Genomic DNA, 22702 nt, shown 5'->3' on the forward strand with positions numbered 1-22702 from the left:
GTGCAACAATAAATCACCAAAAGGTTTATTTTTATAGCATTTTAAAACGTCTGTTTTGGGGTATTATAGCATTTCTTGGTGTAACCTTGTCTACAGCGTTGGCTCGTCACACCGAAGACCCGGGTTCGATTCCCCATATTTCGGATGTCCCCTGTCGAGATGTGGATGGAATATTGCTAAACTAGCGTACTATATATCCTATTTCTTCTGGAGAACTAACACAAAACACCATGAAGCTTCGATTCCAAGTTAAACTGGAGTCTTACAGTTAGTGGCTGCCGCAGCTCCCCCAAAATCACCTGGGCCTCTTTCCACAAAGCGATCGCAGCGCTACGACTGTCGTGAGTCTATGTAAAGTTATGAAGGTACGATCACCTTAGCGCTACGGATACATGATACGGTTTGATACACGTGCTCGTGGATCAAGCAGGCGTGTTCTTGTGATAGGCTTTTGTAGTATGTATATCATTAATGTTCATGAACATCTTACGATACAAACCAGACACATTTAATCTTAATCCTTATTTATGTATTTGTTTATTTATTTATTTATTTATTTATCTATTTAAACGAAGTTTTTTTTCTAAATCCTGTCTGTTGTGTTAACGTTATATGTGGATTTATAGATTGGATATATGCAGAGTCCCCCTGATTATGATGCCTTGTTTGTCAGGACCACACCTGTGCTCGTGGATTCCAAATAAGTGCTAAACAGCTATAACCTGCATTACTTCGGGTTTTCCTCCCGTATTAAGCTTACACGTCGTGATGTATAACTGAAGTACTGTTCAAAGCTGCGTTAAGCCCAGCTTACTCATTCCCTTTGCTTGCAGCTGTTTTTTTATGATAACGAGTTCCTTGGCACTATCGTATCCGAACACATAACACTATTACATGACAAAGAAAACAAATTGTTTATATTATTGTTCTTATGGGTAATAACAAATAATAATCACGACTACTTGTTTGCAATAAACAGAAAGCAGTTTGGCCCACGGGACCTATTTTTTTAGTAATGCGGAAGGTTTGATTTATTGCGTTTCATGTCACAAACATTAGAAAAACACTTCCTGAAGACCTTGAAGATAAGCCATGTTGACAATTTTTACCCTTACCGTACGTATTGACATAGTCTGATTTGATAAATTACATAACGATTTCTACCCATGAAGATCCGGGTTAGAATTTGTTTCAGCAACCCATGCTTAAGGCGTAAGAGGCGACGAACGAGATCGGGTGGTCAGGCTCGCTGACTTGATTGATGGATGCCATCGTATCCCATTTGCGCATATCGATGCTCATGATTTCAATCATTGGATTGTCTGGTACAGACTCGATTATTTACAGACCGTCACCATATAGCTGGAAGTTTGCTGAGTGCGGCCTTAAACAACAAACAAACAAACAAACAACAACATAACGATTTCTAAACATTCCCGCTTATATCATGCAGACCTTTCTGAGAGAGGGCTCTTATCACGCTCCTTCGATTTGTTGATTTAAAGACTAAAAGAAAAATAACAGAATTATACAAAAATATACATGAATGAATAATATGTTTAGAAATATAATCGCAGTAGAAATTCAAGCCGGCGTAAATATGATATACAATGTAATGCAATTTTAACGAAAAGATGATAGCGACATTGTTTGATGTAAAATTTGTCACTGCATTCCCCGTGTGAGCGTTTCACTGTAAGCTCGGTATACATACTTTCTCCACCCCAAAAATGTTCTGTTTTGTGATATATAAATCCCTACTTATCTCCACGATTATGAGGAGACATTTGCCTCCGTTGTAATATTTCAAATATGCCACTTTCTGTTATCACATGTGTGCAAACTGATCTACTTTCATTAAAAATCCCACAAACTGACCTTCAAACTTTCCAAAAGCACGTACGGGAATTCCCCTTAAGTTGATGTAATGTTACTAAATATAGCCAATGACGAATTTATTCAACGATCCAATCAGCTCGTATTTTCCACACACCTGACTTTGAACAGCCAATCAGACATCATTACGCAAGCCAGACGCATTTGGGACAGAGGAATCTACCCTAGTTGACGCTTATTTTCTCTAAAACTTAAGAAACCTAATGCAAGGAATGGCGGACTCTGGCATAGAAACCGACCTGGGGAGTCTGCTCGGGCTGGACGAGAACTCTTCAGACAGCGCCTACTATGAGCTGAAGAGCACGACGGTGACGGAAAGGTGAGATGTACGCGGCTGACGCAGCTATTCTGAAACGCCCTCTCAAATGGTCCGCGCACGATTCACACATGATCACAGATTATAGCAGTACATTTGACCCGTTTGTGGCTGACATCTCGAAAGTAGTTGCGTAACACACCGAGTTAACACAGATATGCTAATGTGGCGATACCAGATACAGTCATAGATGTGTTTAGTAAAGTGACATTTGTTTGTTTAGCGACTTGACAAAGCTGTCAACACTGAACGTCCGCGGTTAACCATGCCAGTTGCCATTGACTGTCACGCAGTCCAATTTTCATTAATTTCACATAATACCGCCCATTTTTAAATCGAAAGAAATGGATGATGGTCTATTCCTTTAGTTTATATTATATCCGTACATGGTTGACTGTTTTCAACATAATGATTATTAAATGTGTAACCCAGATAAATAGGATTCTGTACTGATATGCTGAATGAAACAGGATATATCTTTGTTTCACAGAGTATTTCATTACAAAAAATGCTTTTATATGTTTTTCAAATGAGTAAATGGTGCCGGCAACATTGTGGGTATTTAGTTGCATGTTGTCATTAAGATTTTAGTTGAATTTCTCTGTGGAATAGAATAAAATGGTTAAATATCAGACACTCCTGTAACCTTCCTTTTTTATGTCTATTTTTTAATGTCATTTTCTTACAGTTGTTATTTGTTGATATGCTTTGTCTGGACATATTGTCAGTAATACAATCAAATTCATACGATGTTGTGGTCATGCTTTACCATTGAATTATAGACGTTGTAGGCATTCTTTTTGTATAAACATCTAGATGAAATATGGGGTTGAATGTCATAGTGTGGTAGTGTGAACTCCAATAATCTGTGGGCATAAAGTGATATGTGTCAAGCATGTCTGTGAAGCATGTCTGTCACACGTGTAAACATTTCTTATAATGCCAATGAAATGGACTATGTTTGTAGGAAAACTAGTTCCAACATTTGAAAATTCTTCCCAGCAGCATTGATTGTTCTTTAGGGTGATTAAGGTGCAAGCAAGTGACAGTACATTAACGATATGGAGTGTGTGATCATGATCTCACACCAGTGATCGGTGCTCCCACTATCAACCACTGGTTTGTCTGATCTAGTATGTAAGCCCTCATGACATACACATTATTATGGCTGCAGTATTCTTACTATGCCCTAATATCAAATTCACAGCAGTACAGGGATTTAGCAAGACATGCTCAGAGGCGACATTTGGTCCAAGTCTGCAGCAAATGTCAGTAAAATTTCTCACTATGCCTGCTTGTCTAACGGCTCGGGTGGTCAAGCTCGCTGACTTGGTTGATGCATTTCATTGATCCCAATTGTGTGGATCGATGCTCATGATATCAATAACTGGATTGTCTGGTCCAGACTAGATTATTTACACAGACCGCTGTCATATAGCTGGAATATTGCTGAGTGCGGCGTTAAAGAACAAACAAAACAAAAGCTTGTCAAAATGGCAGACTTAAGACCATCAGGTCATCTGACCTGATTGTGTATGTGGTTGCTCGTGCTTTCAATCACTGCTTTGTCTGGTTCAGATTTATTCATTTCCAAGCCACTGTGACATTTCTGGAATATTTCTGACTACTGCATTAAGTAATTTTCACTCGAATAGGTCTTCAGCAACCCATGCTTGCCATAAAAGGTGACTATGTTTGTCGTAAAAGGCGACTAACGGGATCCGGTGGTGAGGCACGCTGACTTGGTTGATGCATGTCATTGATCCCAATTGCGTGGATCGATGCTCATGATATTAATCACTGGATTGTCTGGTCCAGACTTGATTATTTACAGAATATTGCTGCGTGCGGTGTTAAACAACACACCACCAACCAACCATTCACTCACTCAGTCACACACTAATGGCTTGAGTTGTGTAACTATGTAACATGCTAGTATTACAACCAGTACATTCATAATCACATTGTTGCTATCTTTAAACATAGTAGTTATTCTCAACAGTGAACATACTACTTTAGTGATATAAATGTTTACAATATTCAACATGATACTGGATAGTTGAACTAATGGTTGATTTTACTGTTTGCTATATTCACCGTTGTGATATTTATTTTATATATCTATCTATTTTATTTCTCTGTTATGTATTTTGCATCCACACCCTTAAATATATCTGCAGAAAAGATGGTTGAAGTAACAAGATTATTTTTTTGCATGTGATATTTTTCTAACAACAAATACACAGGACCTCATGCATATTTCCATAAGTTGAAATAAGTTAGAATCATTACAGGATCAACTTCAAACTGGGGCCCATTTTGTTTAATTCATTTGCAGTTGGAGGGCAAATAAAGACAAAAAAGATAAAGTAGTCAATAAAGAAGTGGTTATCAAAGTAATTGGTATATTTTGTTTTCTGACCAGAAAAACTATATTCCTTCAGACAAGATGTCTTTGAATAACCAAGCTTAGATTTAAAGAAAATGCTATCACTCCTCAGCAGCCATTGTGTCCACTCACTCCACATTTTGTGTTTTATTTTAGCATTATACAGCAAGCAAAGTGTATATTTGAACTTATTCTATTCACTAAAGCCTGACCTCACACTCAGGGACAGCCGGCATACAGCAGTTAAAGAGTTGAAGTGGAGTTTATGTGGCGAAGCAAAAGCTCTTTTGTATGCAAGGTTTATGCAGGTGCAATGTCTATTCACGTGACATATTGTCCATGCTGGATCCAATCTGGTTCATGGATCGGTGCACTTTATGTGTAGATTGGTATACTGCAGCTATGTAATATCATTGACATGTTTCTATAGTTATTTTCCTTGCTTGCGTGGGCAAAGTATGATTCATTTCTGTCTGGGCTGTATGTGATGAAAATTGACAAATTTTATCAGTGAAATCTGAGAAAGCGACAATGGCAGTGGAAGTGAAGTTGTCAGATTTGTCAGATTGTCGGGACAGGATTTATTAGGGAAGCTGTTGATTGTCCTAGATTTGTGTAAGTAATGAGACACATGACATCAGCAGGGAGTTGTGCTGCTGCGTAAATACACAGGTCATTCTCAGTAAATGATTTCACTATTCTATCTCACTACAGAACTTTTATCGGTGAAATTGCATGCATAATAGGGCTTTGAGGAGTCCAAATTTACTACCCAGGTACCCACCCCTCCTATTACCCGACCCTACCCGGGTACCCACTGTAGGTCTCAAGAGATGTACAAAATGTCCTATAGGGAATTTTTTTACCATAGCCCCGCTAAAACATATTTATATACATGTATTAAACAATCTGGTCATGCATACACTGAAGTTGACTTAAGTTATATCTTTATTAAACCATATGAAAAGTCAGAAAGAATTGGTGCATTAGTGACGTGTATTGTAACCATAGATTTCTAGACAATTTTTGTCATTAAACTGTATATCACATGACTAACCACGGGTCTGGGTAGTCCTGTGGGTACCACCCGACACGGGTCCTCGAGTTACCTGTCCCAGCCCTAATGCATAGAACAATAAATGAATACAAAAAGTGTGTTGGTTGTTCATTTCATGTGCTGTCATGTACATTTCAGTGTACATCACGTTCACAGGGCTTCATCTATGGCTTATGTCTTGCAATTACCTGCAATGATGGTTGTTGGAATACTACTGAAACAAGTCGATATATAAAAAACTTTGAAGTTTTTAGTGTTTAACGTTGACATATTTTGAAGCAGCACTACTGAAGTTTGATATCAGTTTAGCCATATTTAAGTACAGAACACCATGTCACTGTGTAAATGGTTAAGATTTTTTTCATCATTCTGTATTTTGTTTATGTAATAATGATATGTACAAATTAAAAACGCCTTTGAAACCTTGCAATCTAGTCATCAGATCAGCCTTCATTATTTTCTATCTCATGTAACATAAACATGTTTAAGATCTAGCCATTTTGGAGAGGAAATCATGAAGAAATCGATTCTGCTTAAAAGTCTGACATAATCAATTAAGAGAGTATCAGATTGATGGCCATGTGTTGCAGTTGTTGACAGCGATGTACGCATCACTTGGTAGCAGGTGGCTATATTGAGTTTGTCTGTACCATACTTCATGATATACATGCGCAGTTGTTGTTAGTTTGGAACACAGCCAAACAGTGCCCTCCTCTCGTCCCCAGTATACACAAGTGACGAGGATGGTTTATACATTTCCTAGGTTTTGATGTTAGTTTCACTTTGATATTTTTCGTGGAAAGTCTCCTGCCAAAGGAAATGAGTGCTGGATGTGTTGGTACATCTGCAGCTATAAATACCCCAGGATGACTTGGCAACGTCAGCTGACAAATGTCCCTGCATATTAATGAGTGGGCTTTGCTGTACAAGCCATTGTGTTCAATTCTCATGTTTTTGCTTGCTTGAGTGGCATTTGAAAAGGTTTTTGCAGGGTTCATAGGTCTCGGCATGAAGGATGACCTTCAATGTCTATTTTAAATGTTTTGGAATACATTTAAGTAACTTCCTGTTTTTAGTTCAATAATGGCCTATTTGTGGCTGAATCCTGTTAAATCGTGATGCATGTTTAGTAAGTTGTTGTATTTGATGGTCATGTGTTAGGACTATATATTTACATGGGCTGTTGTTTGCTTTATTCAAAATTATGAATGATAACTAAATCAATCAAAGCTTACGATCCTAGCCTATTTTCTGATGAAACCATGTCATTGAGCTGATGTATGCTTTATGAATAACAGTTTTATATCTATTATTGTTATTAAGAAACAAATTGCGAAAACTTAAATACTGTCAAGTTATGGATAGAAATATATACATATATATCCATGTTTTATGCAAGTTAAAATATCACATATCAGTTAATCAGCCCTATCTTGATAACACCTGCTCATGCCTCCAAACTGAACAATGTACAATATAAGTTGTGGCAGGTTCACGAGGGGTACAGGGGTTTTATGCGTCCTGCGTAGATTTTATGCCACTTACAACAGATTTATCTTACTGACATGTTTTAATGTGACATTGTAAAAAAATTAAAACAAATTCAAAACTGACAGAAAACAGCTGTTCCGTTGAGCTGAGGTTAACTTGTGCTAAGGGCGGTGGGGTAGCCTAGTGGTTAAAGCATTTGCTCGTCACGCCGAAGACCCGGGTTCAATGGGTACAATGTGTGAAGCCCATTTCTGGTGTCCTCCGCCGTGATATTGCTGGAATATTGCTAAAAGCGGCGTAAAACCATACTCACTCACTCACTCACTTGTGCTATATCACCTGACTTCCATTGACTTGGAAAAAGCATGCAGCTTTTTGCTTGAAAGCGTATAAAGGATTTATTCTGCCTCTGAGATTGTGCAGCCTGTATTGCTCATGGCAGGGTATAAGAGATATTTTCCCCTGCTGAAAACTTTATTACCCTCAAAGGTGGGTTACACAGTATTTTATCATGATCAGGCAGACCAATCAGATCTCATCATTCTGACATGGAGGTATTATAACAAGTTTTACAACTTCATTCAACATTTAATGAACAATCACATATGGTATTAAAACGAGGTAGAAAAATAAAGTAAAAAATAAGTGAGGATTTGTTTTCTTATTTTAATAATCTCCTGTTGTCTTATCAGTTAAGAATACTACTGTAAATCTGGAAAGATCTGCGAGCAGGAAAATACTGCGAAAACTGTGTGTGACGCACACTCCCAATAGTTTCATGACGCAGTCATTTTTGCAAACAAACAAAAGACAAAAGGAGGCATATTTTTTTCATTCTCTTTCACACATTGTCAAACCAACCAGTACATGAGTAAATAAATAATCCCTCACATCCTAGGTTTCTCTTATTACGCATTGTCACTCACTATCACATAACACTGTGTAGTACGCCAGCCAGTCTATACTGCTAGATAAACACGCTACTCCAGCCTCCAATGTCAACAACAACACATCTATAGTTTAAAAAAACACTGAGTTACCTTTAATTATGGTGCTTCCTACTTATCAAAAATAACATTTGATCTTTGGTAGTCTTAACGTTACAGGGTGTTGCAAAACTTTTCTGATACAGTTTAGGTCAGTGTTAGCCACGCCCAATAATTAAATGGGGCAAGACTTTCCGGATTTGCTATAACCGTTACATATTGCAGTAATTAATAGTAATTACATTGACATTGTAAAATGAAAAAAAATGTGCAATAATGATTATATACCCTGCATGGAACGAAGTGAATTTAGTGACAAGATTAAAATTTGAGAAAAAGTGTGAAACATACCATGCTTCCCATGAAAGGCGATTATGCTTGTCGTAAGTTGTGACAAACGGGATTGGGTGGTCGGGCTCGCTGATATGGTTGATGCATGTCATCTTATCCCAATTGCATAGATCAATGCTCATGATGTCAATCATTGGATTGTCTGGTCCAGACTTGATTATTTACAGACTGCCATCATATAGCTGGAATATTGCCAAGTGCATAGTTAAACAACAAACAAACAAAGTGTTAAGCAATAAGAGATAATGAGTGGTAACACTTGAACGTATTGAGCAGCACAGGAGTGTTAAGTTGATATATATTGCTGTCTACCTGATAAGCCTTATCTGTTTCTTTAACACACAGGGCAGAGTCCATGAGGATGGACTGATACAGTTAGTAAGAAACCTGATGTGTTGGATGGAAAGACTGCTATGAATATGTTGCTGAAGTAGAAGTTTATTCATGTATCAAATTTCAGATCTAAAGTATAATCAATATGTTATTTCATATCACCACACACTGCACTTTATGATACCACAATGGGTTCCATTTAACATGTAGCAGTCCTAATTGTCTTCAGCCTTAAGTATACATTACAAATTAACAATAATCACTGCATACGAGTAACATGAATACAATTTATGCATTTTGGGGTTAATATCAAAATTAATGTGAAATGAAATATTTGTCAACTCTTTGTGAATATGAATCAAACAAGTGTATTTTAAGTTCCTCATTTCTATTCTCTTGTAACCGTGGTAAGTTGATGGAGTGAACGTGTGTAAATGCCGGCCATAGCACCAATGATATAAGCAGTAGGTTAGCAGGTAGAATTTAAATGACTGGGGTGATTACTTGATGATAGGGTCGGACTATCAAAGTTCAGTGTGACCCAGATATGTGTGGTACATTGTCTGGATTAGTCGTGTGGCCATGGAGGTGCATTGTCCACCAGACACCAGGAGCGGGAACCAACCCGTAGATCTAACTTTACCCCGAAAACGGAGAAATCAGTGTCTACGACAGCGGACAAGGTACGCCTATGTCACGGTTGGCTCAGTTTGTCTCTGTGACATGTCTTTAACAGCTGTTTGTGTGACTCATAAGGTTGAAATTTTATGATATACTGTCCTAGATTGGTGAAGTTAGCAAGTAAGACTCACTGACTGCCTTGTTTGTTTGAATGGTCTTTGGCTGTGGTTTATTGTGCAGGTGATTCATGGTTGACAGGACTTTGTTATCTATATCCTTGTATGGCGATTTCCTGTTGTTGAAATTGTATTTTGTAGTTAATGATATGTGCTGTTTTGTGAGATAGGCAGTCTTTGTCAGATATCTTTGATGAATTATCAACTTATGTTATGTTCTAATGTAAATTAGTTTATCATGTCAATCCTGATGGTGTCTTTTCATTTTCACATGTATGTACTGAAATTGATTGACTTGATTATACAATTTTGACATTTTTCTGTTCATGAAAATATTGCTGTATCATTCTTAGGACTGAAAATTACATGATTAACAAGTTTGCACATTGTAATTATTGTCTTAGATGGGGGGAAATCTTACTGTAAATAATTCGTTTATTTGGTGAAGCATATTCCTTGTAAGTTAGGTTAAAAAAAGAAAAGATTTCTTTTTGGTCAGAGCAACATCATATTTTTTATTTTTAACTCCACTGAACAGAGCTTCAAGTGAGTTTTTAACCTGCTGTAAGCTTTGACATGATTATCTAAATTTACTGCATTTTCTATACCTCTGAAACCTCAGGGTTAAAGAATTGAAAGTTTTATGTATAGGGTCCCAGCAATGGTTACTTAACAGAACTCAATTAAATTTGATCAAATCTGCAATTGTTGCCATTATTCAACATGTTTCAGAATGAAATGTTTATGATGTTCTCTTGTAGCGAAATGTCTGTTACTTCTTTTTCTCATTTCATGTTAACCAATTTATCAAGTTCATTATGACCTTTGTAAAGTAACGTTGCAAATATTCCCGAAAAATTCCGATGAGATATAGAGCCTAGCGGCTCATTTTTATCTCTAGTACTCTAGAATGTGACATTTAAGAAAACATTTCAGTGATGGAAACATATTATCAGTCATAATCTAATTGTCACATAGACGTTCCATCAGATTGACAACATGATAATTTCTGTTTATCACAGGAAGAAACATAACAGTTATCCAGTTCTGTCAGTGAAAGTTTTATGTCGTCACCAATATTCAACAGTAGCAGTTGTTGGTCATATGTAGACACATGTGTGGAATCAGGTGGAGGGATAGTATTGATACACTTGTTTTGCTGGAGAAGGGTTGACCTTGGCTTGGTCGTGGCCACACATGGCACATCATAGCTGGACAAGGTCACAGAAGTGTTTATCAATGATTAGGGAGGTCGTGGCCATGTCGTCTGATTGCTGTGTCTGCTTTGTCAACTTACTTGGTAAGAATGATATGTACTGTACTGAGTATTAGTTGAGTGTGCGGCGTTACTGGTATACCAGTATATCACGACTGAAATACTAATGAACATGTATCACAATACATACGGAAAATGCTGGTGTAGTGCGTTTTTCAGAATCATGCATATTTTCATGTTATTGGCCTCTTATTTTCATGGAGCTGCATCAAACAACATTCACTCACTACTTGTCTGAAAACTGGATGCTTCTGTTGTTAGCAAGCAACCCTTTTGTAAATAGGTTGACAGTGAAGATATGGTCTATTTCATTGACCCAATAATGTGGATGGGCTTACACTCTAGAGTGGGCTTTTACAAGGAAAACATAGCTTATCAGTGTAGATATGCAGATATATAACACAGGAGTGTTTTCTGTACAGGGAAATAGCACTGGGTTTGTCAAGGACGTGTTTCATAGGATTGCTGATTCTGAAGTGACTGCAGGAAATATTTATGTAGTTTTAGGAAAAGGACTTTGACATACAATTGCCCTACATGTCAGTAGTCTTTGTGTGAGGGAAATACCCAGGTTCATGGGAGGAAGTTTTCCTTGAATACTTACACCTCGGTTTTACCTTAGCACAACTATTTATTACCAGTGTAACACAGTTATGTCAATCATATTGTTGAGACATTGCGACATACGGAAACATGAGGTACACACTTGACATGGGGTATAATTCTTTTCATTTAGTCTTTTTTGCTCTTGTTTTTGAAGTTTTAATAATTATTCTTGTCTGTCTCACAGTCCCATAATCATATTATTTTCCCTTTCGTCCAGCCTTTCCTGTAATGCAAAATTCCAAAATGAACCAAGTCTAGATTTTCCTCATGTTCCCATCACACTGGCGCTCCTTTATTATTTAAAAGGAGTTATTTGTTTCTGTCAATATTATGTTTTCAGAGACAATAACATAATTATTGAGATTTATTTTGATAGCTTTAACAAATCATAATACATTTTTCCCCAAAACTGTATGCCATAAAGTTGTACGTGTGTATTTTTTGTATTTGAGTTCAATCTTAATTGTTCTTTGCTATGTTATAGGATGTGAACAGTAGATACTTCAATCACTGGATTGTCTGGTCCAAACTCGATTATTGACAGACCGCTGTCATATAGCAGGAATATTGCTGAGTGCATCATTAAACAACAAACCAACATAACTTCAAAGTAGCTATGGCATATAGCTACATGATCTCTGACATTGATTGTGTTTTAGGTATCATGGTTATCATGCTCGTCTTACCCTGTACATTATTATTTCAGTCCAGTGACAGACATTCGGAATGCCAGCATGTCCAATCGAACCAACCTGCGGCTGCAGCTGATGCGGCAGCAGCTGATTGAGGAGGAGAAGCGAGAGACCGTATTGTCATCATCGTTCAAACCTTCCAGCGTGCCCTCAAAAACCATTGACATGCCGACCGTCAGCGTCACCTCTACAGAAGTACCGCCACAAGTCTTAAGGGTGTGTACCCAGCACCTTTTTTTTTAAAATATTTAATTAAAAACTGATAATGACAAATTATGGACAAATTAATCATATTGATATTGATTAACACTTGGCACTATTGATCTGTATATGTACTATAACAGATGCTAAGGTATATGTTTTTACAAAGATTTTTTTTATCAATGATGTAAGTACCCTGCAATAAAAATATGACATTTGTTTCTAAATTGTTTTATAATTTGGGCAATTACACAAACTGTTCAAGACGTCTGTGTGGCTTTAGGGATAAAGCATGTGTTTGGTATGGTGAATTTCATCAAGTAAGGAAGGAAGACAAACTCAGTTATTTTCTTCATCTTTAGGTACTTTGTGACAGACAGTAAGATAATGTGAGGCAGGTGGGATGAAAATCTAATAACATTTAATATTTCCTTAGTATAATATGATGAAATAGTGTAGCGAGCTGTAGCTGTTAATTGTCTAGTTGTGATTTGGAATTAACATACAGTGAACGGTTATAACAAACTCAAAGGGACAACTAATTTAAGTTTGTTATAACCGTAGTTCATTATAAGCATATATACAATGGACACGACCAAAAAATAGTTTGTTATATCCATCAGTTCGTTATAAGGGTGTTCATTTTAAACTTAGTTTTATATATACACACACGGTGTACATGTAATATATAATAAAATTATAATTATGAAACTGGTATAAAGAAGATGATGGACTAACGTGGACTTTATTTTATATATATATATATATACCTAATGTGTTAATTTCTGTATACTTGGGTCTAATGTATGTGCACCCCAACTCATATTGATTATATGACTATTGTATGCTAGTATTCATGTTTTCCTGGAGATATTTATGTAATTTATGTATCAGCAGTCGTGTGTATCAACAGGCGTGTTTTGAGAGCTGGATCAACAGCTGCTTTGAATTGAAGCATTGAAACATAAAGCAGTGTATGATCCTATGTGTATATTCACTTCTAGGACTGAACATTTACCAAAAAAACATTTACATAGATAATAATAATGTAGGAGATTGAAAAAATAATGAATATCAGACTGTCTGGTGTTATGGAATCTAGCCATACTCCCAGTTTCCGTGAAGCTAAGAGCCTTGTTTCAGTCCTGTTTCACTTTGTGATGTTACGTCAGTAGTATTCAATGATTGAGCGTTTGATAAACTGTCACATCTCAAACTGAAGTGATTTCCCAGATGAGTTTACCCTTGACCTTATCACCTTGGTTACAGTGTATTATCAGAACAATACTTTGTGTACTTCTCCATGATCCTGCACTAAATACTTTGACCACAGTGCACTTACTAATGGCAGGAAGTAGCAGACGGAAGCAGGGATGACGTCTGCTTGAACTAGCTGCCCATGTTATTCATCGTCACTAGCCCTGTCATGCTATATTCACAACCTTATTTGGAATTTAGCTTTTCTCTTTGAAATATTTTTTCAAAATAATCCTAAAATATGCCAACTGCTCACTAATTTACACTGGAATGAAATTCTGAAAGATTTGGATGTTTTGATTTGGATGATGTAAATGTCCCAAAGTGCAGAAGTCCAATTGTTGACCACACACAAGAATAATGAGTAGTAAATTGTGCTTAAAATAGGTTCACTGGTTCAAAATCAGGATAATTCTGAGGAACTTTTCAGCAACTTTTCAACAGAAGTAATGCTTAAGTATTCCCCCCAAACAAACCTTAGGAGTCAAACTCTAGTGCTGAGGGGGAATTCTGGAACATCCTGCAGCTTCTCAACTGATAGGTCAAGCCAAACCTAATTATCAAATTTATCTGCAGTTAGAATGAAGAAGTGAGTGTATAACATTACATGTACTATTGCAGGTGCTCAAGGACAGTGGTCGGTTGTGGAGGTACAGGTGTGTTCTGTGTTGCAGGTGGAGACCAATCTACAGTTCCCCACCAAATACCACATGCAGCAGAGCAAGAAGCGTCAGATTCAGATGTTCTTGAATCAGGGTCAGGTTCCTGTGACAGTGCAGTCCCTCCCTGCTGTTTCCAGCACCTCCGCCCCAGGGGATCTTGGCTTCTTAGGGAGTGCCCCGGCAGATCCTGACAGTCCACTCTCCATGGGGCTCAGCAGTGTAGCTACCAGCACTTCAGAGGTCAGTTTTACAACAGCACAGTTCAAGTTTAAGACAATCAATCGCCTGGTCAGAGTTATGAAATCCTGTAGGATCACCTTTGACAAGTTTGTCCATGACAACAATTGTTGTCAAATGAGTAAAAATTATGTTTTCTTAAAACTTAACATTTATTTGGTAGCTTATGCAACAGGTTGTGACATTTGGAAAACCAACTATGTTATGGTCAGAATAAGCAATGCAACGTCTGAAGTAGTAATGTGCATATGGACACTGTTGTGTTTCAGGTGGACAACTTCCTGTCCGACATCATCAGCCTGGAGTCTGTGGACGCTTGTCTGGACAGTGACCTCACACTCATCGAACCATCTCTCACTCAAATGTCATCCACAGTAAGTGCTACAAGAATACACCATTCAGATTCACATCATACTCAGAAGTTAGAATGGTAGTACAGTCAGTAGAAGACAACCTCCTTCTTATCAAGTTGTGATCAGCCAAAAAAAAGCTCAACACCACAGAGAATGCTAGCTAAGGGAGAGTTGATTACCTAAGGATACACTGGCCAGGAACTTGTCTTAGTCTGTCTTTGCATGGAGAAGTTGGATAGTCCAATAACTGCCCTTTGGACAGCACAATAATTGCCTGTTGGATAGTCCAGTATTTACCTGTTGGATAGTCTAGTAATATCTAGTGGATAGTCCAGTAATTATTTGTTTAAGTACCTGTTGGATAGTCCAGTAATTTTCTGTTGGATAGTCCAGTAATTATCTGTTTAATTACCTGTTGGATAGTCCAGTAATATCTAGCTGGATATTCAAGTAATTGCCCATGGGATATCACAATAATTGCCTGTTGGATAGTCCAGTAATTATCTGTTAGATAGTCCAGTAATTATCTGTTGGATAGTCCAGTAATTACCTGTGGGATAGTCCAGTAATTTTAAGTTTTAACCCCTCCTGTCACACTCATCCTGAAAAAAAAAGACCAATGGGGAAGTTGATAAAATACTGAGATTAATCTCAACAAACCAGTCTGATAAAAGATTGTGTACAATCAGTGCAAGTGTTACCACCATTTTGACCTGTCGTTTATCAAGAGCTGATAACTGCAGGGTAAACGTGATCTGCTAACCTAGTTGACAGCGCTAGCACTGAGTACACAGTTATCGGTATGAGGAGGAAAGTATTACACATTGTTTGATAGCATACAACCCTTAACCCTTGTCAGTGGTGTACGTATCATGCCTGATCAGTATTGGGAGATAAGAAGTGCCACTATCTGATAACTGATGTACATCTGCAAGACTCAAGATGATTGTTTCGTAACTACCAGAAATGATCTAATGGTAGTGAGTGTTGTTGGATCTTTATGTTTGCTTCTATCAGTGACTGGTTCAGAAGCAATATATATGCATGCTTACTTGTGATAATACAAAAAACTTTTTTAGTTTTTAATCAGCAAGGTCCATGAAGTAATATGAGGGGGAAGTGTTATTACCACAAGGTAAATTTGTTGACATTTTGACAATCTTATGAAGGACTGTATCAAGTCTCCCTCTGACTATGTACAACTTTTAAATAAAACGATCTTCAATGCACCAGGTAAGCTTATTTTTCTTTCTTGTGATGATGATGATGATGATGATGATGATTCATTGTTTCAGATGCCTCAATCTCAGCTCCTGAACACATACTCGGTGGACTCAGCTGGTGCCAAGTCCTCATCATCATGCCCGGCTGCTTTCCGTAAAGAACCGACGCCGAGCTTCATCACTGAAGATGACGAGAAGGCTTGGTATAAGGAGCGCCAGAAAAAGGATAACCACAATATGAGTAAGTACATATTAGGGAATGTCGCACTTGCTGGTTGTGTCTGATGTAAATTCAGGCCACTGTTTCCTCTTCAATGTTTCATGGTGTTTCTGCAATTCTTGTTGATTCCTTTTTCGAGTACATCTTCATGTAAGAATATAGATTTCTGACGGCAACAAAATCATACTTTGAAATTCAGGTTTTATTTGAAGTAAGGAGTATTTGCAAGATAAAGGTGTTGAGAACAACCAAGAAACTATCTTTCAGTTCTGTTCTTGTGGTTTCATGAATGAGTATTTCAAGTCACTTTCTAACAATATAATTGAATTACTGTTTCCAGTTGAGAGGAGGAGAAGGTTTAACATCAATGACAGGATCAAGGAGCTCGGGACCATGCTGCCCAGATCTAGTGATCCGTAAGTAGTCTCAGGGTTATCTCCCCTTCACTGACAGAATAGACTCTTCCGCAAGTCTGCAACAGTTGTTAAATATTTGATTTCCTAAGTAACTTCCAAAGTATATATGTGCATCAAGGTCTGCAGCTGCCATTAACACATTTCTGTAGGCAGTAAATACAATTCTTTGACAGGGAAACTGAATAAATGTAAATGTTTTCCCTATTCAATCTAATCTAATTGGTTGTTGATGAGAGGCTACTTATATTATATACACTAAAGGATATCTGTATGTCATGAAGATAGAGAATGCTGCAAAAACGTATGCTCGCAAATCACTGTAACGAACACTTTTCAGCTCTTTTGCTGCAATGTATAGGTAGGGTGAACTTAATGTTCCTGTGTTTGTTGTGACTGGACTGTTCCTCTGTTGACAGAGACTTGAGACAGAACAAAGGGTCTATCTTGAAGGCGTCTGTGGACTACATCCGCAAGCTGAAGCGAGACCAGGAGAAAGTGCGACAGCTGGAAGACCAGCGGAGGCAGCTAGAGGCAGCTAACAGGAGATACATGCTCAAAGTACAGGTGAGTTGTCTCCCTTTGGCCTTCACCATCACCATTACATGTCACTGGTGTGAAAATACAAATGGAATTATTTTGCTTATGAAGATCTCAAATGTCAACAGATTCTTATAATTGTTATGTTTTTTACTAGTGACACATTCTATATTCATACCAGTAGTTGTCTAATCACAGAAGGGCAAATTATGTGTGAGCATGGATAAATTGGCAATAATTAAGATGTTACGACAACTCTTGGCTGAAGGTAAACATATCACAAAGACCAATAAGTTCACTTTCAGTCAGAACTTCATTGTTGATATCACACATATAAGAGTGTTCATTAATGTACCTATATAGTCAACCAGTGATATTGTCTTAATATTTGACAGTATGTGTAATGTCCCTTGTATATTCTTCTAGCAACTTGAACTGCTGATGAAGGCCCACGGGGTTTCAACAGGCTACACAGAAGACATGATGTCGCTTACCACAATGATACCTCCTAGTGCTGTCAACTTTCAACCCAGGCAGGAAATGGATCAGTCTGACATGTTTTCATCAACACCTACCAACAGTTCTCTGATCGAGGAGGAAGACTCTCCTGTCAGCGGAGACCCAATGATGATGTCAGCACCGGTCAGTCCTTCTCTCGGCATGGAGGATGATTCAGACTTCTTGTGAATGTTCTTGGACAAGGGGAGATAACTCTATTTGTCTTTGTAAAAAGTGGACTTTTTCGTCTCGAGAGAAAAGCTTTACAAGTCTCTACAACTATGAAGAACTTAAGATTCAAGTCAACAAACCATTTTCATTTGTATCATGATTGAAGTGACTTCAGCCTTCTTGGCAGCGTTCATCACAGTGGCTTGGCATGAATTATTGCAAATTGAGTTAAATTTTTAATATACCTGCCAGCGATATGATCAAAAGACTGAGAGAAAAACTTTTGATTTGCCAACAGACATTTTTTAATATCAAAAGTGCAATAGTTGGACAATGATTTCCTGAGTTTTTTGGAAGCATGACATGCCACCCTGTTCCAGGATTCTGCCTAAAATGGTCTTTGGTCCCTGCTGCATAGAATTTAGATTGCAAAAGTCTTTTATCTGAACTGTTTGACAAACATGTGTTTCATGATGCTACTCTTAAGAGGTTTTCGTGAAAAAACCCTGGTTGTTTGTAGGGAGTTATTCACTCTGTTAGAATATGGATGGCATTTGGTGCTAAGAAGTGCAAAATTTCCATAGGTGGCAGTGCATTGGATATAAGGGCTTTGACCTGTGACCTTGACCTTTATGCAAATATGCCACAAAAGGCTCAATTGTAAGTTGTAGGCAACCCATTGAATGCACTAGAGTGGCATGGAAATCCAGATTATATGTTCTAAGAACCTCAGAAGACTGGAGAGGAGGAACTACTGAAGTGTGTATGCATGGCACCAGAGACAGGTGATCGTGATACTCATGGTCATGGTCATTAGGACTGTTGATAGGAGGGAGACCATTCCAGTGTACAGCATAGTATTTGTTGTAGAGGAATAGTTGACTTCCACTTATGTAAATATGTAAATAAGTACATAATATAACCCTGTGTACATATCATGTATATTGCATCCTTGTTAAGACTTTGCCACTTCATATGTTTCTGTGGCCGACACAATTATGTCCTCAAGGTAGAAAACTGGTTTCTTCTATTATTTTTCAATGAGTGTTGAACATGTTGTTTAAAGATTCTTTTGACAGGAATGGGGTGTTTCGTATTCTAGCATAAAAGAAGTATTCTATCGAGAGAAATTGACATTACACGAGAGACTTCTACTTCAAAACGTTCTAAATTTGAGGAGCTTTCTTGCCTCACGACATGTGGTAGATATGGAGAACATACTCAATGTGTATTTGGTGAGATATTTATCAATACATCATGTTCACAACTAAATCTGGGGCGGTCGGGTAGCCTAGTGGTTAAAGCGTTCGCTTGTCACGCCGAAGACCCGGGTTCGATTCCCGACATGGGTACAATGTGTGAAGCCCATTTCTGGTGTCCCCCGCCGTGATATTGCTGGAATATTGCTAAAAGCGGCGTAAAATCATACTCACTCACTCACTCACTCACAACTAAATCTATTGAACCCCAAACCACATTCTTAGAAATTTATTTTGCTTGGACAGCATTATATATGTTTAAAAAAATATTCCTCATAAGATTAACACCTTAGTGTGTATGAAATGGAAAAGGTTTTTTTCTGGTTACTGAGCTAAGACTTATCAACTTTTGTTTTCAAACACCATAGCAAATACTCTATGGTCAATGTTGTAAAGTTCACAATAGTGTAATGTATTTGAAATAGTTCCTGGACAAACTATGATTTGAATGTTCATTGTATAAGGAAGCAGTTTCAGTATCACGGTAGGTAGTGAAAAGCCTGTTGTTTTAACTTCATGACCATAAACTCATTAATCAAAAGACACAAAACCCATTACATTATCGTCAGGTTAAATATGGATTCACATTTACGTCCCTAATGTGCCCCTTGTTGTGAAACTCCTTCACATCCACCAGTGAAGAAGCAGTATCTTGAGATAAGTGATGTCTTGGTAGAGAGGATGTAGTTATCTCAGGATGAGCCACGTCTTGGGAGAGAGGATTTAGTTAGCTTGAGATCTCCCTCTACAGAGATCTCAACAGATGTCTTGAGATAAGTCACATCTCAGTAGAAGAAGCAGTTGTCTTGAGATAAGTCATGCCTGTGTAGAGAGGAAGCTGTTATCTCAAGATAAGTCACATCTCTGTAGAGTAAGCAGTTGCCTTGAGATAATTCATGCCTGTGCAGAGTAAGCAGTTGTCTTGAGATAATTCATGCCTTTGCAGAGTAAGCAGTTGCCTTGAGATAATTCATGCCTGTACAGAGTAAGCAGTTGCCTTGAGATAATTCATGCCTGTGCAGAGTAAGCAGTTGTCTTGAGATACTGGGGTAAGTCACACCTCTCTGGAGGAAACATTTGTCTTGAGATAGACCAGGCATCTATTGTATTTGGAGTTGCATTTACTATAGGTGGTATTGTATTTCCTAATTCAGAGATGGCCAGAGATATATTGAAGTAGAAGTTTCAGACAGGAAGAATTTAAAACTAAAGGTTAAAGGTTCAACTTCCTTCATGTTTGGGTTTCCGTGAAGCACAATAGAGACTTGTGTGTGTAAATGGCATAATTCATGTTCATTGTGTACAGTTATGAAACATTGTTATTGTATTTTAGAAAGCAATGCATGAATGCAATACAAGTATGTTGCAGACTGGATGATACAGTTTCCAAGTTTTGTTTTTTAAAACACAAAGGAAGAAAATAAAAGAAATGTCAATAATGTTTTAGTGTTTGATTATCAATTGATACGGAATTTTGAAAACACCTTGAACAACTCTTTCCACTGATGTACAGATATGTTATGTGCAGTCTGGCATTTCATGGAAAAAGTTCTCAATAAAATGTTACGACCTGACTTCGATGTTGATTGGATGGCTATACAATGTGCGAAATGGATCCATCATGGCATCCAAACTTTGTGGATCCATGCTTGTGCTCTCAATGTTTATAATGCACCAGATTGTTTTCACCAAGTTAATGCTTTACATTATTACCCTGGTCAGTGGAACAGTAAGACAAATTTCATTCTCAGCCCCCTGGGGAGTATACAACCCAAGCTGCCTTGTGAGGTGCTCTAATGTTTACAGTCACATTACCATCTCGTCCTACTGGGTATCCATTTGATGCTGGGTGAACAGAGACGTTTGGAACAAAGTCTCTTGGCTAGGGAGACCAAAGCCCTAGAAACTCTCAGGAACCAAGCAGCTGGATGACCCATTCATCTATTCTCCATGACCAAACTTCCTGATTTTTACCTTTGGGCAGTACACAGGACCACGTGCCACCACTACAAGTTTGTTTGGTCCTGATTCGATTGTTTAAAAGTTGCCACAATATGGCAGCAATAATATTGCCGCACAATACAACACTCTCATGCTAGTTGAATGTCAGCCATTGGTGGGGAATTTCCACACTTTTTTATTCGTCCATCTGTTAGATATTGTCAGCATCATCCCCAGAAATATACCATCATCACCCAGGAAAATCCAATTCATGATTTCAGGAACATGGAATGTGTAACTTCCAAAACCCGTGAAGATCCGGGGTAGATTAGGTCTTCAGCAACCCATGCTTGCTGTAAGAGGCAAACTAACAAGACTGACTTGGTTGATGCATGTCATTGATCCCAATTGCGTGGATCGATGCTCATGATGTCAATCATAGGGTTGTCTGGTCCAGACTTGATTATTTACAGACCCCCTGTCATATAGCTGGAAAATTGCTCAGTGCGGTGATAAACAACATATAAACAAAATAAACATGTAACTTCCAAAACTCAAAATGCAGAAGTGATCAAGCCTGACATGGTAGAAGTATCAATTTATCAACTCACTCAAGACAAAACACCAAATACAAAAAAGTTGTTTATTTAAGCATAAAATTAAATTTGTACAAGTAAAAAAATCTCTGAAGAGTTTGGCACCAGATTCTAAGGCATATTTATTGTCTGAGTATAGAATATATTAGTCTCTATCTACAGTGGAGGTCAGGTGTCTACATAACAAGGCACATGGTTAAGGCTCAGCCTTTGCCATCCTCCGGTGATCCTGTTTACATGATGCTCCAAGACAATATTTAATAATCCATTCTGAATTACTTGGAACTGTATGCACCATATCAATGGTTATCTTTGCCATCAAATGTACCTTTTTATTAAATCGATAGGGGTAAATAGGCAAGGATGAATTTTAACTTGGATGTAACGTTACATTTCTAAAGACAAAGACCCGGGTTTGATTCCCGACATGGGTACAATGTCTGAAGCCCATGTCCAGTGTTCCCTGCCGTGATATTGCTGGAATATTGCTAAAAGCAGCGTCAAATCAAACTCACTCCCTCACTAAAGACAAATGGTGAAGATGACCATTAGCTTATTTCAACACTCTATTTAGTTTAAATCAAGGGATTTTTAGGACAATGACTGCATTTTGACTACAAAGTTTATAGAAATAATGTTTCTCTTTTGTAACTGGCCATAATTATCTCATCCAAACTAAATTTAAGTTAAAGTTATTGTTCATTTCACTAATAACAGGGTGTGTGGAAGAAGGGGTAGAGAGAGGCACATATACTAACATGTGAGCATCTGTGGATTCAGAAATGATGACATACTTACTTTCTTGTGATTGTCCCACAGCGATTCAGCGCAACGGTCAAACTATTCCCAATTGAACATTTCGTTCCAACTCTTGAGACCTACAGTGGGTACCTGGGTAGGGTCAGGTAATAGGGGGTCAGGTACCTGGGTAGTAAATTTCT

At 37.8% G+C, this 22702-nt stretch overlaps 1 protein-coding gene across 2 annotated transcripts in view; it reads left to right on the forward strand.

Moving 5' to 3' along the window:
* The window catches only part of LOC139444770 (microphthalmia-associated transcription factor-like), a 35239-nt gene extending 14467 nt beyond the window's left edge, over positions 1–20772 (forward strand). Inside the window, exons 1-8 of one of the 2 annotated variants that reach the window (XM_071225720.1) lie at positions 2030–2215; positions 12205–12406; positions 14323–14550; positions 14817–14921; positions 16196–16364; positions 16684–16759; positions 17176–17323; positions 17723–20769. In XM_071225720.1, coding sequence (XP_071081821.1) covers positions 2100–2215; positions 12205–12406; positions 14323–14550; positions 14817–14921; positions 16196–16364; positions 16684–16759; positions 17176–17323; positions 17723–17983 — 1305 coding nt within the window. In that variant the 5' untranslated portion in view covers positions 2030–2099 and the 3' untranslated portion in view covers positions 17984–20769. Of the gene's footprint in view, positions 1–2029; positions 2216–12204; positions 12407–14322; positions 14551–14816; positions 14922–16195; positions 16365–16683; positions 16760–17175; positions 17324–17722 lie in introns of those variants that run through there. The other variant, XM_071225718.1, reaches the window with a different exon arrangement.
* Positions 20773–22702: the final 1930 nt, after the last annotated feature.

The sequence above is a fragment of the Haliotis cracherodii genome, unplaced genomic scaffold, assembly GCF_022045235.1.
Source record: "Haliotis cracherodii isolate W230 unplaced genomic scaffold, xgHalCrac1.p SCAF_6, whole genome shotgun sequence".
NCBI lineage: Eukaryota > Metazoa > Mollusca > Gastropoda > Lepetellida > Haliotidae > Haliotis > Haliotis cracherodii.